The sequence below is a fragment of the Ailuropoda melanoleuca genome, chromosome 9 (assembly GCF_002007445.2).
Source record: "Ailuropoda melanoleuca isolate Jingjing chromosome 9, ASM200744v2, whole genome shotgun sequence".
Classification (NCBI taxonomy): Eukaryota; Metazoa; Chordata; class Mammalia; order Carnivora; family Ursidae; genus Ailuropoda; species Ailuropoda melanoleuca.
Genome location: NC_048226.1, coordinates 102382037 through 102397824, shown reverse-complemented (window position 1 = coordinate 102397824; position 15788 = coordinate 102382037). Strand labels below are relative to the sequence as shown.

The 15788-nt window shown below is 57.1% G+C and overlaps 1 protein-coding gene across 1 annotated transcript; it reads right to left on the bottom strand.

Annotated features, from left to right (window-relative positions):
* Positions 1 to 1557: 1557 nt before the first annotated feature.
* On the bottom strand, positions 1558 to 4784 carry LOC100478631 (lymphocyte antigen 6H-like). The gene is made up of 4 exons (XM_019793581.2): positions 4519 to 4784; positions 4332 to 4415; positions 4037 to 4156; positions 1558 to 3741 (listed from the first exon to the last, which is right to left on the bottom strand). Exons 2-4 carry the CDS (start codon positions 4381 to 4383, stop codon positions 3497 to 3499), a joined length of 417 nt encoding a protein of 138 aa, XP_019649140.1. The 5' UTR covers positions 4384 to 4415; positions 4519 to 4784; the 3' UTR covers positions 1558 to 3496.
* Between the last annotated feature and the right edge of the window lie 11004 nt (positions 4785 to 15788).

The following is a 15788-nucleotide window of genomic DNA, read 5'->3' as shown; positions in this document are numbered from 1 at the left end:
CCTCATCAGTGGGGAGGGGTGGCGGAGGGGGCTTCACGAGTCCACCCCACCCCCTCCCTCTCCAGGCCCCCACCTCCAGCCTTGGAAACGCAGCCGGCAGGAAGGGCAGGCTCTGGCCAGGCCCCTCAGACCTTGGGCGCTGAGTCCCTGCATTGTTTTCGCAGCGGCTTTCCCATTCTGGCAGATTTTATCTACGTCAGCTGCGGTGGAAATGGCCAAGGGGGTTGGTCAGGGGCGGTGGAAATGGCCAAGGGGGTTGGGAAAGGCTTCAGTCGGGCGTTCTGGGGTGCCCGGTGCCTTGGCCTGCTGCCTTCCGGGCCAGATGAGCCCACCGTTTCAGGGCCCCTCACCTTCCCTCTGCTACTCAGGCTGGGCCAGGCCCTCCGGGGAACGGGACACTGGAGGGCCACCAGGGCCTTGCCCTCCCCCAAAGCCCACCCATGCAGCTCTGCTGGCGTCGCGTCCCCTCCCTGGGCACACACAACACACATAGCTCACACGCGACACGCACTCACGCTCTGTGCTCGACCCCACGCACACACCACACCCACACGTGCACCCTGCTCCTTCAACACCTTGCACGCCAGGAGGCCTCCCGAACAAGTGTGACCAGCCGCTGGGCCAGGGAGGCAAGTGAGGCCACCCACCCGTTGCACAGAAGGGGGAGTGCCCGAGGGGCTCGCCTTCCTAACCGTGCAGTAGGACCGGGCAGGACAGACGCTGAGGCCACACAGACAGACCCACTTGGATTCAAGTCAACCAGCTTTCCCGAGGCCGCTGTTATTGGAGACAGTGCCCACGGGCCTCCCTCAGACAGGAACCGCCCAGGGTGGGCTGTAGGGGTGGGGTGGGGGCAACGGGTTGGACCTGGGCCTCCCGCAGCCCCCGTGCATTTCCAGCTCACAAACAGGTGGGCAACCCTTAGGAAGTGTCAACGGTCAAGAGAACGAATAGTTATGATTAATGAAGTTCCTAGAACGAGGTGGCATGAAGACCCTGGAAGTCTGCCTTGGGCCTTGGCCGACGGGAACGGCCGGAAATGTGGAGGCGCCGGCCCAGGCTGAGGACCGTGGATGTCGTGCTGCCCCCAGGACTAGGCTCTGGACCCCAGGGTAGCCCCGTGTGTGCAGCGGGGGGCTTGGCCCAGGGTCTGCAGTGCCGACCTAAGAGTCCGCATCAAGGCTGACCTCCTGGTTCTGACCCTGGTTATGTAAGAAGTTAGCACTGGGTGGAGTGGAGTGAAGGGAATGCAGGAACTCTGTTCTATTTTTGGAACTTCTTTGTAAGTGTGAACCTATTTCAGGATGAAAAGCTGAAACGTTTTAAAAGCAGAATGGAGTAGGCTCGGTGGGAGGTGAGGGTGTGGGGGGGTGTGGGCCACTTCCCCCCCGCCAGGGCTGCAGGTGGTGTGGGGGGGGGTCCCGGCAGCTAATCCGAGAAGGATGAACTCTGCCCCTGACCCTTTTGGGTCAAGGCTGGGGTGGTATGAAGAACACATTTCTGATGGATCAAAATGCAAATTGAAAATGGAGAATTTAGCAATTTGAAGAAGAAACATAAGAAAATCTCTTCGTATATTAACAGAAAATATTTTTGGGTAACCCACTGATATTTAAGAATATTAAGAATATTAACAGTCAAAACAGTTTGCCTGTTATCATGACATAACAATCAAAATGAAAAGACACGTGTGAGATACTCTCAGAAATTAGTAACACTTATCAAGGTGGAGGGATGAAGCCCAGGGAGAGGATGTCGCCGTGAGCTGAGCACGTGGGCCGGGGCTCTGGCTGCGCCTACTGCCACGGCAGGGGACAGGACCCAGCTGTGTCCCTTGCCCTGAGCCGGCACACGTGGAAGGCCCTGGTCACCGCAGAGTGAATTCACTGCGGCAGGCCAGGGGATGTGGGCCCTTGCCCAAGGTCACCGGGGGACAGCAGGGTGAGGTCAGGAGGTGGGAGATGGCCCACAAGCTGTGGTTCTTCAAACCCCTCTGCCCACAAAGCACCCCCTGCCCCCCCGGAGCCCCCCCCCACTGCATGGCACGGTCGGTGTGGGGGTGTGGAGTCGGGGTGTGGGGGTGTGGCTGGCACCGTGGTGGGGTGAGTTGGGAGATGCTGGAAGGAGGGGCGTTGGGGAAGAGGCGTCACATTTCCAGACCTCAGAGGCCCTGCTCTGCCCCCAAGACCTGTCCCTGTGGGGCTGGTGTCCCCTTCCCCACGCCCTGTACTTCCTTTAGCACCCCCAGCTTTGTTTGGGGGTGAGGCTGGGTCTGCCAGTCTTTTCCACTCCAAAGCAAAGGGGCCAGAGGGAGTCGTCACTTGGTCAGCTCCGTGGGGGCACAGAGGTCACATGTGGGCCAGGGCGGCACTTCTGGTTCCTTGTCTTTGGCACAGACTGGCATGAGGCTCCCTGTGCCTCAGTTTCCCTGCTTGTGAAGGGAAGGCTCTGCCCTGGTCTCCAGGCCCTGAAGACTGACAATCCCGTGGAGTTCCCAGAGCCGCACTCAGGGTCTGCTGGACCGGGCGGCGAGGGAGGGGGCTTCTCTTCCTGGAAGAGGTGACTGGGGGGACCTAGGGAGGAGGTGAAGCTCTAGGCTTTCCATCCCATGCGGAGGAGCTGGTCCTGTGGGCTGCAGGGGTGGGGGGGCTCTGAGCTTTGGGGTCACCTTTGGGGGCAGGAGCTCAGAGGGGAAGAATGTGTGAAAGAGGACATGTGTGAAAGAGGAAATGTGCGAAAGAGGAAAGAAAGCAGCCAAGACCCCCTCTTCCACTATCACCACCACCTACCTCTGCTGAAGCCAACCCCCCCAGCACATCAGCCACCAGATGCCCTGGGCAGAGGCTCCGTATGGAGGCTCCCCGCAAGAGCTGGGGGGGCAGGTAGCGTGCGTTGGAGGAAACGCTTCATGGGGACAAGGGGGAACCCCCACCCAGCTGAGCAGAGCTAATCCCTCCAAAAGTGACCACTGCTCCTAGCCCTTGGGGCCATGGTCACTCGCCTGTCTGAGGGAAAACCAAGTGGTAGTGCCGTGTCCCTCCCAGGCAGGCCCCAGGGCCACCCACCCTCCCCTAGGGGGCCGAATGGCAAGCAGAGAATAGGAAGATATGGAAAGGGTTTATTTTCTCCTGGTGCTGGCTGGCACACGGGGAGCAGGACCCCAGGCTGGGCTGTGGGCTTTGCCCTCCTACAGGTCCATCTGGTCAGAGCGCAGCGGTCTCTGCAGCTTGGGGCAGTCGTTTGCTGACGGTGTTTGCAAAACGGGCCGGGCTTGTTGGCAGAGCAGGGTACTGGGGGCCTGAGGCTGGGGCTGGCCAGGTGGGTTGGGCGGGAGTGGCCGAGGGTCTGCAGAGTCTGTGCGTGCCGGTGCGTGTGTGTGGACGGTGTGTGTGTGCGTGTGCGTGCGCGAGGGTGGGACAGCGAGCTTGCTTCACGTGCCTGCTGCGTGACTCTGTTCAGGACGACGCCCTGCTCTCCGTGCTGGAGTCAGGGCTGCTCACAGCAGGGCCCAGAGGAAGATGAGCCCTAGGCTGAGCAGGAGCCCCCCGCCAGGGCCCAGGGGCAGTGTGCCCCCATTACAGAGGTCCCTTTCACAGCACCTCACACCCTGCACTTCAAGCTTTGCTAGGCCCAGCAGGCCCAGATTGCCGGGGCCGCTGATCTGGGAAAGCTGCTGCAGTATCCGGGAGACTTCCTCACAGGAGGGGGCACACCCCTTCTGCTGGTACTTCCCCCGATTTCCTGTGGGCAAGAAGGGAGGAGCCTGGCATGAGAGGCCCCCGTCCGCTCTCAGCCTCCTGGGGTCTTCCCTGGTCACCTGCTCCCTGGGGGCACTTGGCCATCCATCCCTCTGCTGGAGTCCCATCCCGCCCCCTTCCCCGAGAAGGCCTCTGGAGGCCGCCCCACTCCGTGTGGTTGGGGAAGTTGAGGCAGGCTGGAGAGTGGCCCCTGCCAAACCCACACTCCTCTGAGAGGCTGGGGGAGCCTCAAAGCAGAGCTCCCTGAACCGCCCCCTCCCCGAGTGCTGGGGACTCACCATCTTCCAAGGCCAAGGTTATGTCACTAGTGTAGCAGACACCCTGCATCAGACACTGGGAGGGCTGGCACGGACTGCTGGTCTCCGCTTCAGCACAGCTGTAGCACTGAAGGCTCAGGGCTGGCCAGGCGGGACCGCAGGAAGGATGCAGTTAGACCCCTTCAGGCCGGAGCCACAGCTCGAGGGCCCCTTCCCACCCTCTGGGGTCCTGGAGGACCGACCCCTCCCATGTGCACACGAGGCTTCTCACAGGGGATTCCCGGCCATGCCCCCCAGCACAGCCCTGGCGGCTCACCATGCTCCGAGCACAGCAGGATGGCCAGCAAGAAGGGACGGATGCATCTCATGGCTCCTGGAGAGGACACGATGTGGGCGGCGCCTGCGGGGTGCCCCAGGCTCAGGCTGCTGCCTCCCCTCCCCAGACCCTGGCCCTCCTTGGCTGAGCCCTCACCAGGCAGCGGGCTCCCTCCTGCCTCACTCACCTGCTAGCCTCAGGTCCCCTCCGGTGCCCACGGAGCTGCTTCTCCTGAGGCCCAGAAATCCTCCCCCAGCATCCTGTGCCCCACCAGGAGGAAGCTGGGGCCGGGCTCTCCTGCTGCCCTCCTCTTCCGGAGTAGCTATCACCCCCCAGGCGGGATCCTGAGTCCCAGGCCAGGAGGGGGCCTCACCTAGCCAACCAGCAGAGGCTTTGGGGAAATTCCAGGAGGAAGCTGGGTGCCCCCCACCCCGTTTCTGGCTCCACTTCCAGAGGTCTCTCTGAGGCCATGGGGCCCTCCCCAGCTGTAAAGCTGAGACCTCTCCATCTGTCTCTCTTCCCGCCCTGGCCCCCACCCCCCAGGCCCACAAGCCTGTCCTATCCTCTGTGCATTCTCCCCAAAAAGTACCCCTCAAAATCACAAAAGCAGAAAAATTTTTTTGAATGTTAAATACATCGTTTTTTCGTTTTTCTGCTGCCCTTGATAGACACGTAGTAATGGGTGTCGAGCAGCTCATTTTTACGTACTCTTGTTCTTGGGTGGAATTTATAAGTTTTGTAATCTTAGACACCCCACGGACGTAGCAGTAGCTTATCGGTCTAGCAAACCCAGAATCAAGATGTGTGCTCACGTCACACTTCAGGCCGACAGCTCAGGAGACAACTGTTTTGATGAAACCAACGATATTACACTAGTCTTATTTTACCAAAGGTTTACCCAAATCACAGAAGCTTGAACAGTATTTGGTTAGTTTCTATATTTATAAGACTGTTAGGGACATTTTGTTTATGTGAACACTTATTTCTGCAAATTAGAACAGAACAGTCCTCTCTATGGGATTTTATAAATTAATTTGCTCCTGTTACGCAGAGGTCAGGGGAAGGTCATACACAGACACAGCCCAGCGCACGCACAAACATCCAGGCAGGTACACATACCGTGTAGCTTTATTCCAAAACCCCAGCCAGCCGCGAGTCATACAAAATTCTCTCGTTTACATAAAAGACTTGGTTCTGTCCTTTGCCCCACTTTCTATTTTGATGTGAATTGTGTTTCTAAGGATGAGACAACCGGAGATCACCTGCCCAGACCACGGACTGCGTTCTGGTGGGGGTGCTCGGGAGAGGCCCAGCAGCCATGCGGGGAGGGGCGGGGGGAGGATGAAACAGTGTTTCCGAATCAGCCTCCACGGTTGCTGTTTTGGTCCCTGCGGCCCTGGGAGCCCCCCGTGGTGGCGGGCAGCCCTCGGGTGTGAGTGGCCCCAGAACGGGGGGAGGGAGGGAGGAGGTGGGGGTTTGAAGGACACTCAAGGAGGGGCAGGGAGGCTACAGGCGGTAAAAGCCAGCACGGAACAGAGAGGTCTCGGAGGAACCAGTTTGGGGCGGGTCTTCAGTTTCCTAAATGGTCCCCGAAGGTTCAAATTCTCCTTAGTCCAATCTTGCCAACAAGGAGCAAGGGGCCAGAGCCAGGGGCATGGGCGCGGTGGCGCGCGGCTTGGCCGGGAAGCTTGCAGAAACCGGCACGGGGAGCGGAGCTTGGGGGGGACAACAGAGTTCCGAGGAGCCTCTGCGAAGAAGGAGCAGCCCGCACGCAAGGGACTGTTTCCACCAAGTCAGACCTCGGTGCGATCGGGCGCCCAAAGGGTGGGCACCGGGTGGGGGCTGAACTGTGCCCCTCCCGCCCTGCCCGCTTCCCCTGTTGACACCGTGACTTTCAGTACTGGGGCCCCCTTACCCACCGGGCGCCCTGCGGAGCCCCAGGGGACGCCCGGGGGCGGATGGAGCTGGCCGGAGGCTGAGCTATGTTTTTCCCTGTATGTACGACCCATGGGGAAGTCTGACTTACCAGCAGGCGCACAAAGAGGCTAAAAGGGAAGGAAGGGGGGGGCAAGTGTGCCGTGGCGCACGCGCGGGGACCTGCGGGACCTGCGCTCTCTCTCACAGCCCGTGGTCTGTGGTCGGTGAGGATGGGAGGCGAGGGCCGCCGCCCACCGCAGTGACGGGGCTGGGCAGTGAAAACGCACAGAAGGGGACCAGTATGTCCCGGCCTGGGGGCAGTGGTCCCTGCCAGAAGACATTTGGCCGTGTCTGGAGACCTTTCTGGTTGTCAGTCTGGGGGAGAGAGGGGTTTTGCCTGCATCGGGTGGGTGGAGGCTGGATCCTGCCCCAGCTGTCCGCAGGGCCGCTGTGCCAGAGGTCCCAGTGGCCCACCCACTTGGCAGTCCCAGGCTTGCGCTGAGCATCGTGCAGCTGAGACCATACTGGCAGCTCGGCCCAGCAGCTGCCCTTGAGGGAGCCCTGTGAGTTGGCAACACCGAGGCTGGCTTCCTCCTGCAGTCCTGTGCCCTGCCTGGAAACACCTCCCGGAGTCGCCTGTCCGGGTTCTGGGCCCAGGGAGATGCAGGAGGGCTAGAGAGGCCTTCCTCTGTTCCTTTGGCAGGTTTCCAAGCCTCTACAAGGAACGCAGGCTGGGTGTGTAACCCAAAGAAATAAAAATTTCATCAAAGATAATATATTTTTAAAAGCCCTGTCGGGGTCCTTGTGGTCATCACGAGGCAGCTGCCGAGCTCCCAGGCGCACCTGCAGGTTTGAGGATGGGCCCGGGAGGCATGGGAGAAGAAGGCTGGGTTGGAGAGGGTGCACGGGAAAGGTACCCAATCTGAAGTGTTCAGATGGCACAGTCTCGATGCATCCAAGAGGCAGTGCGGATGGGGAATGAGGTGAACACCCACCATGTGCTCCACGACCTCCAGGGAGCCCCAGGACGTTCCTGTTGGACCCTGTCCTACCATGTCCCAGCCGAGGCCACCGGTGTCCCGAGCGGTGATGTAGACCCAGTGCCCAGGGCTGGAGCTTGCGCTCAGAGCTGCTGTCTGCCCCAGAGCCCAGAGCTGAAGGAGGCCGGCCCCCTCCTCCCGCGGTTCGGCATTGCTTTATTGTGCCCTTGGTTGGGTCGGCTGACCCCGCTCTGATGCTCACATGATCCCAGATTTGGTGCTCAGAGCCCTTAGAGCTGGCCTCTGTGTTCTGCTGTGTCTGCGGCGTGCAGGGAGCACATCCCGGCTTTCTGGAGTAGGGATATTCCAGGCTCATCCTGTTCTTTCCCGGATCCAGCCCTGGAGCAGCTGTTTCTCCCCAGAGCCCCGGTTCTTCTAGGTGGAGAGCTGGTCTAAGGTCAAACTGTAGACGTGCTTGCCACTGCTGGGTGTCACTGCCCCCAGATCTCTCAGGGCCCGGAGCCAGGAGACACACGCCGATGCTGTCACTCATGCCTGGACACCTGTGGCACTTCTGTGCCTGTGCTCATGGGAACCATGGGTTCACACCAGTATCTTCAGGTGATCCAACAGCCCTGGCTCTCTCCTGGCTGCCCCTTCCCCACATGGCTCCCATTGCCCACAGTGGCTCAGTCCCCTTGCCGGTTGCCAGTCTCCCATCTCCCCTCTTCTGGGTTGAACTGTGTTCCCCAAAAGATATATCCGAGTCCTAACCCCCAGTGAATTTGACCTTATTTGGAGTTGGGTCACGGAAGATGTAATTGGCTAGGGCGAGATGAGCCCGTTCTGGGGGAGAGTCCCTCTTGGAGGACAGGCGTGCAGGGAGAGGAGTGCAAGCGACCACAGGGGCCGGATGGGAGAGCGCCAGCCACAAGCCAAGGACTGCCAAGGACGGCAGGCCAGCACCAGAAGCAGGGGAGGCAAGGCGAGTCTTCCCTGTGGGTTGCAGAGGGAGCACAATCCTACCGACGACGTTGGCTTTGGACTTTCAGCCTCCAGGGCTGAGACGGAACACAGCTCTATAGCGTCAATCCTGCAGCTCCCACCCCACGCAGGCCCCTCCCTGCAGGCTGCCTCCTGCCCCACGTGAGGAGTTTCCGCCAGCTGAGCACTTCCCCCATCCCACCCCCCATCTGGAGCCCCCGAAGACAGAGAATGGGGTCGCTGTACAAGCCAGGTGTGTACCCCGATGACCGATGACCGCAGGATGGACGAAGGCAGCTTCGCTAACTGAGCAAGAATGATCCGGTCTGGGCTCTCGATTTACTGGGGTCCCTCCCTCCACTTGTTCCTGAGCCCGACAGGCCCGGGGCAATGGGGATTGGGAAGCCCTGTAGGACAGGGTTAACTAGGGCTCTGGAAGTGCGAGGCCCACATGCGACGGACACCCCCCCCCCCGACCCCTGCACTGCCTGACCTGCAGCCTTGAGCTCCCAGGCCCCCACAGGTGAGCTCCACAAGATGGGGTCCTGGGAGCGTGTCAGTGTGCACACTCGCAGAAGAGCCAAGGCAGAAGCCCCAGTGGCTCCCCACGCCCCACTGGCTGGAGGGGGAGGGTACCCCAAACCCTGGAAGAGGCTTCTCCATCCTCAGCCCCAAACCCGGCACCAGCTCAGTGGCAGGCCAGCTGCTGGGGGCAGAGAGAAGGGGCTGGGTGGCAGAAAAAGACGTCTGAGATAAGGGGAGAGCAGCGTTCTGTGAGACCCCTGAGTGTAGGGCGGGAGGTGAGGGGACCAAGCTGTGGGCGGGACTGTGCTGTCCTCCTGGGACTTCTAATGAAAACGTGCAAGGAGGGAGAGGAAGGATCTCTTTCAAGCCCAGTAGTGAGAATATAAAGGGATTTGGCAACAAGTAAAGGAAGCTCGACAAATCTCCTTTCCATAGCCCCAATAATTGCAGTCAGGGCTGTGACCTTCCTCAGGTCACCTCTGCACGCCCCATTCATGCTTCCCTTGCTCTCTTAGCGCCCGTTCCTAACAGGCTGTGCCAGCTGCTTGCCGGGCACCAGCAAAAAAAGGACTTTCTTTGCCTCAGTGAAACTTGGATTATGACGCATGGTAAGAAGGAGCATGTTTGCTGTTAGGGGGGCTGGACAGGAAGGTCAGCATGGAGCAGGGGCTTTGCAGCCAGAGTCTGGAGCATGGTGGGGGTGAAGCTGTAATTTTAAACTTAATTGTGTAATTTCAAGCTGGAGAAAGGGATATTTGAGCAAAGACAGAAAAAGGAGAGAGAGCAGTTGGTGTGAAGTGTGCCTGGAATGTTCTAGAAACAGCTGAGGGGGGTGAGGTAGGGGGAAGAGGGGTGCAGGCCAGGATCTGGCCGTGGTGGCTGTGAGCCAGAGCAGAGGTCGGTCCCAGGTGCTCTGAGGGCAGAACCCACAGGATTTCTTTGTGAACGACTGAGAAACTTAGTGAAGGAGGAATAGGCCGTCCCTGGGGAAATTCAGAGTTGCACAAACAATGGACTAATTTGTGCCTGTTAAATGATGTGAGGGGTCATTCCCACTGATGGGGTGTAGTCTCTGTGTCCTACTCTGTGGGGAGAGTACGTGCATGCACACACATGCGCACACACGCACACACATGCGCACACACGCACACACATGCGCACACACACACGTGCACACGCACACACATGCGCATACATGCACACACGCGCGCACACACACATTCACACGCACACGCGCACACGCACACACACGCACACACATGCACACGCACACATGCACACTCGCGCACACACGCACACACATGCTCACACATGCACACACACGCACACACGTACACACATGCGCACATGCGCGCACACGCGCACACGCGCACGTGCATGTGTATCTGCGATGGTGAGACTCTGCACACTTGTTTCCCTCTCCAGCTTCCTTTTTTATAGTAAGGTTTTTATTTATTATTTTTTATTATTATTATTTTTAAAAATTTTATTTATTTATTTGACAGAGATAGAGACAGCCAGCGAGAGAGGGAACACAAGCAGGGGGAGTGGGAGAGGAAGAAGCAGGCTCCCAGCGGAGGAGCCTGATGTGGGGCTCGATCCCAGGACCCTGGGATCACGCCCTGAGCCAAAGGCAGACCCTTAACGACTGCGCTACCCAGGCGCCCCAAGGTTTTTATTTTTATGTCATCTGCACACAGGTTGTGGGGTTTGAACTCACAACCCTGAGATCAAGGGTCGCTGGCTCCAGGGACTGAGGCAGGGTGTGGGGGGAGGGGCCTGTGAGGTTACCTTTCTGAGTCTTCCTGATTTCCAGCATGGTTTGGGGTCTTTCACCTGTCAGAGGTGACTGAGCCCCCTCCCCCAGGATGAGCACTGTGAGGTGGGGGAGGGTACGTCCTCTCCAAAAAAAATCTTTAAAAAAAATAAATAAAAATAAAAGTAAGAAAGAGTTTTATTTGAGCCCAAGTCAGGAGAGCTGCTGGGGGAATGTGCTGTTCACAGGGAAGAAAGTGTGATGGCGGGAAACAAAGGCAAAAGAAAAATTNGGGACAGAAACGCAGAAGAAAAATTAAATGTCCTTACTCCCTACAGCCCATCGACAGGTCCTTGAAACAGGCAGAGTGACCTTCCTCCAGGAGCTCAACTGTCTCGATGTTGACACTTTGCTAAGGGCAACGGGCAATCTTAGCCCGACCCCCAGGCCCCGTAAGTCTACTGTAACATATAAAAATTCCTTCGAAAGCTTCCTTCATCTCTGCCTCCCAAGATACATGTTGCCAATCACCCCCAAGCATGGGACCCACCGATATACATCTGAGGGGTCTCATGACTGAGTTTTTACAAAACAGTAATACATGACCTTCTCCTGACAATAGCTGCCCCCTCCGGGTCCTGGAAACCTGCTTGCAGAATACCTGGGAGGCTTGTGCTGTCCCTAACCCCCTCCCAACTTGAGAGTATATAATGGGCCACTCCTCCTGACCCCCGTGCTTGGGCTTCTCTTTCTGCCCACGGGTCCTGCCCCCGTGCTTTAATAAGATGTCTCAAGAATTTTCTTAGGCTGTGGGCTCTGGACTTCACCAACATTCCAAAACTACGTCCAGTGCTCCTGAGAGTGAGCAGTTTTTACAGGGTTTTATGCTTTTTTACATCTGGTAAAAGCTCTAAAGTTGATAGAATAGCATATAGGCAGGAATCATACGTTTAATGGCAAGGAATGCGGAGAGCAGGTATTTCTTTAGATGACTCATCTACAAAGCAGGTGCCTGATGTATGTTTGGTGGGCCCTACATCAGGCTTTTGGCTTAAACAGAGTTTCTGTAGGGTCATACTGACTTGGAAAGTAACCTGAACTGGCTTCCTTATATCTCAGGCCTTTAGAGAGCTTCTTTGGTCAGAGCCCCAGGCTCGGGCAGTGGCAGGACCCCTGTGGACCCCACGCCCCTCTCCTGCTAATAGGCACCTCGGCCTCCATCCCTGGCACCTACTGCTTCCCAGGTGGTATGCCTCTGTTCTTACCCCTCCTACACCTACACTCAGAGACGGTAATGCTTATCCCAGAGATGGTAATGCTTATCCCGGTTTCAGAAGGCCCCCTGAGACTGGGTCGGTGACCCTCGGGCCCAGCACTCCTGCTCTGGGTGGGAGGGCCAAGTCCTTGCGGGGCTGGGCTCAGAGGCTGCTGGCCACCCGGCTTCCTGTTGCCCCTTCCTGGGGAGGGGGGAGGCTGGGGGCGGGGAGGGTGCAGGCAGCCCGCCAGAGCAGGGGGAGGCAGGGTGGGGCTGGGTGAGAAGGGGCGGAGGGGTGGGAGGAGGAGCCCAGAGCTCTAAGTTTCCATTTCCTGCGGCCTGGGGGAAGGCAGGTAGGGTGGGGAGGGGCGGGGCTGGCGGAAGGAGCCCTGCTGGGGCAGCGTGCTCCAGACTCTCGGCCTGCCCTGGCACCTGCCCAGGCTGCAGTGAGGGGCCAGGCACACTGTGGTCAGGACCCCACACTCCCTGGTCTCAGCGCCAGGTGCTCGGGTGACGCCCCCCCCCATCTCCGCATCCCTCCAGGGAGGGTCTCTCTCTCTGGGGAGGGAATGGGCGTGTCCAGCCCCTGCCCCCTCACCTGCCCCTCCCAGGCTGCTGAGCCTGCTGCCTGCACCTGCTGGCCTGGGAGGTGGAGGGACCCTGCCCGAGCTCTGGCCTCCTCGCTGTGCTCCTGCAGTGGTGGCCCTGGCCCGCTCCAGACCAGGCGAGGCCGGGCCCTGCGCCTCCTCTCCCCAGTCTTTTAATGAGCTAGAGAAAAAGATCACCTACTAAGGGGTGACACTAGAATGATCCCTGAATTCTTGACAGCAACTGTGAAGCGGAAGAAAGGAGATGACAACCTGGCGTTCTCCGTGCAGCGAAAGTTCCAAAGTAAAGTTGAGAGAAAACCATCCTCAGAGAAACAGAACCAAGTTCCTTGCTGCATGCTTGCACTAAGAGAAAGTGTAGGAAGTGTTCCTCAGCTGGAAGTTAAGGACATCCCTTGGAAGTGACGGATCCAGGAGTGAGGAAAATACTGGTGAATAAGTGGTAAATCTACATGGACACTGATTTTGTAACAAGATCAGTAAGTGTGTCTTGAGGGAGACAAATTTATAGAGGGAGAATTGAAATCCACAACACAGAGCTAAGCACAGAGCGGAGCACAGCTGCACAGCCTGCTGGGGGGTGGGGCGAGGCCTCTGCAGCTGGTGACGCCCCCACCAGTCTGTTTGGTCTCCAGAGCAGCACTGCACACCTCCGAAGGGAATCTCCACTTCCAAACTAGTAAAGGGAATGACAAAAAATGCACAAAATCACCAAGAAAGGTCACAAAGAGAGAAAGAGAAAAAAGGAACATAGATGCATCGGGGATAGATCATAAAAAGTCATAGTAATATGGTAGATTAAAACCCAAGTATATCTCTGTAATTTATTAAATGTAAATGGATTTGATGCTCCAATTAAAGACTGAAGTTTGTCTGAATAGTTTTTAAAAACCCAATATATGCTGTTCCCAGAGACCCACCTGAACCGTGAGACTAGGTAAGGGTTGAAGCAAAACCGTGGAACATGGCAAGCCATGAAATCTTCAAAAAAATTCAATCTTACGCAATTACATTATCAACAGACAAAACAAATCATACAAAGTAGTTTCTCCAATCACCACTGTAAACCATTAACGCAAATAAAGAAAATTCTGTGTTTGGAAATAAAAAAATATTTTAATTAATAACTCATGGGTCACAGAAGAAATCAAAATGGGAATCCGACAGCACACTAACTAAATGATCACAGACACGCAAACAACTAACCACACTCGGGGAGAACTGTATGGTCTTATCTTCATACATCAAAAACAAGAAAAGATTCAACATTAATGAAGGAAGTGAACATCAAAGGAGTTATAGAAAGAATGCCAAAATAAATCCCCAAGAAATAGAAGAAAAAGGAAAACTAGTAACAGAGCAGAACTTAACCACACAGAAGCCAAGCCTGCAGTGGACAGGGCTCCCCAAAACAGGGATTGATTTGGAAACACTAATGGCATGTGTAACTCTGGTGAGACTGGTTGGGATAAAAAGGGGAACCAGAGGTCCCAGCACCGGGAAAATCCAGAAAATTGTGCTGTCATCTGAACGGCCCTGTCTCCTTCGAGCTCCCGCCTGGGAACCTCAGCCTGGTTGGGATCTGAGTCCTGAGAGTGATGGCTGAGAGGGGCTCCTTGGGGCCCCTAAGCCCTACCGCCAGGTGCTGACACCTGGAGGAGGCGGCTCTGTGCCAACAGGTGGCCCTCGGGACCTCCCGTCCTGGCCTGGCTGAGCCCCGGGGCCCTGTCGTTCGTGGCGGCAGCCCCAACAAACAAGGAGGTTTCAAACGGAACGGCAAGGATTTTACTAATACGTTTAACATAAAAAATTAGAAAATTCAAGTGAGTGATGTAAATTATTCATCAGAAGCTAATAAAACCATTACAAGAAACGATAGAACACAAAAAAGCTCTCTCTCTCTCTTTTTTTTTAGGTTTTACTTTGGCAGAGCTGTGCACTCACAAGAGGCCTCCCACAGTGGCCCAGCCCCAGGGCTCGGGCGCTGGTGCAGCCCGGGCCTCGCTCTAGGAGCCCTGCGCCCCCGCCCCCTCGAGCGTGCGGAGCGCTCCCACCGCGCCCAGCACGACTAAGCCCCCTTCTAGCATCGCCACCAGCCCAGCAGCTGCTCAGCGGCTTGCGGCCCTGCAAACGGGTCACTTTGAGAATGGTGCTTGGTGCGCTTTCTGGCTTTTTGCTTTCCTGCCCGTTCTATGGAGATGTGACGACGTGCAGACTGCTGGCGTCAGGTGCGCAGCGTGCTGGCCTAAGTCACGTTCGCAGTAAACCGATGGCCGCAGCAGGCTCTCAGACAGGTACACAAATGTCTTCTCCTCGCCACGAGAACCCAGGATCCACTCCCTTGTCGGCTTGCAGGGGCGCCAGAGAGGAGCAGCAGCCGCCTCGAGCCACCTGACAGGTCAGCACCTGCGTCTGCACCGCACGAAGTCTGTCCTTTGGACGCCACTCCTCCGTCTCTCCCGCCACCTGTGGAAACCACGGATCTGATTTCTCTCTTTTTAAATCTTCCTTCCTTCCTTCCTTCCTTCCTTCCTTCCTTCCTTCCTTTCTTTTTCTTTCTCTCTAAGACTTTATTTGAGAGAGCCGGAGGAGGGACGGGGGAGGGGCAGAGGGAGAGGGAGAAGCAGGCTTACTGCTCAACAGGCAGCCAGATTCGGGATTCGGGACTCAATCCCAGGACCTGGGATCACGACCTGAGCCGGAGGCAGATGCTTCACCGACTGAGCCACCCAGGCGCCCAGATCTGATCTCTTTTTCCGCTAGTTTGGTTTTTCTTTGTTCTTCCTCTTTTTTAGTTTCCACATGTCAGTGAGATCCTGTGGTATTTGGCAGCATTTCTCTTTGTCTGACTTATCTCCCAGGTCCGTCACGTCTCCGGAATGGCAGGATTTCCTTCTTCTCCCGGTGGAGCAACATTCCACTGTGTATACACCACACGCCCTTCTTCCACTCAACCCGCGGTGGACACTTACGTTGCTTCCATGTCTTGGCTATTGTGAATGACACTGCTGTGAACGTGGGTGCAGGACAATGTTCTTTAACTGCGGCCACACAGTCTGCGGCTTTCCCACGCAGCATTAGGTCCTGGAGAACCACCAGTAAGTTCTTCTGCTGAGCCCTTCCTGATGTGGGTTCATCACACTGGCTATAACTCCCACCGGGTGCGGGGCATCTGGATCGCCTCCACTTTTGGGGGTGCTACGGACAAAGCTGCCATCGAGCAGTCATGACCCCTGTTTACCTCCTCCTGTGTCACGGGATAAACTTGTCCCCAAATTCACATGTTGGAGTCCTCACCCCAGCACTTCAGAGGGTGACTGTGCTTGGAGATGGGTCCTTGTGGAGGTGACTAGGGTAAAGGAGGTCACTGGGGGCCCTGATTCACGCTGACTGGTGTCCTTACAAGAGGGGAGAGCAGGACGCAGACACGCA

Bases quoted from the DNA above. Each gene is read 5' to 3' on its own strand.
- LOC100478631 (XM_019793581.2), bottom strand. From the start codon at position 4,383: ATGAGATGCATCCGTCCCTTCTTGCTGGCCATCCTGCTGTGCTCGGAG. The intron at 4,157-4,331 runs GTGAGCCGCCAG...CCGCCTGGCCAG, and splicing joins CCTGCTGTGCTCGGAGCATG to CCCTGAGCCTTCAGTGCTAC. The intron at 3,742-4,036 runs GTGAGTCCCCAG...TCTTGCCCACAG, and splicing joins AACCTTGGCCTTGGAAGATG to GAAATCGGGGGAAGTACCAG.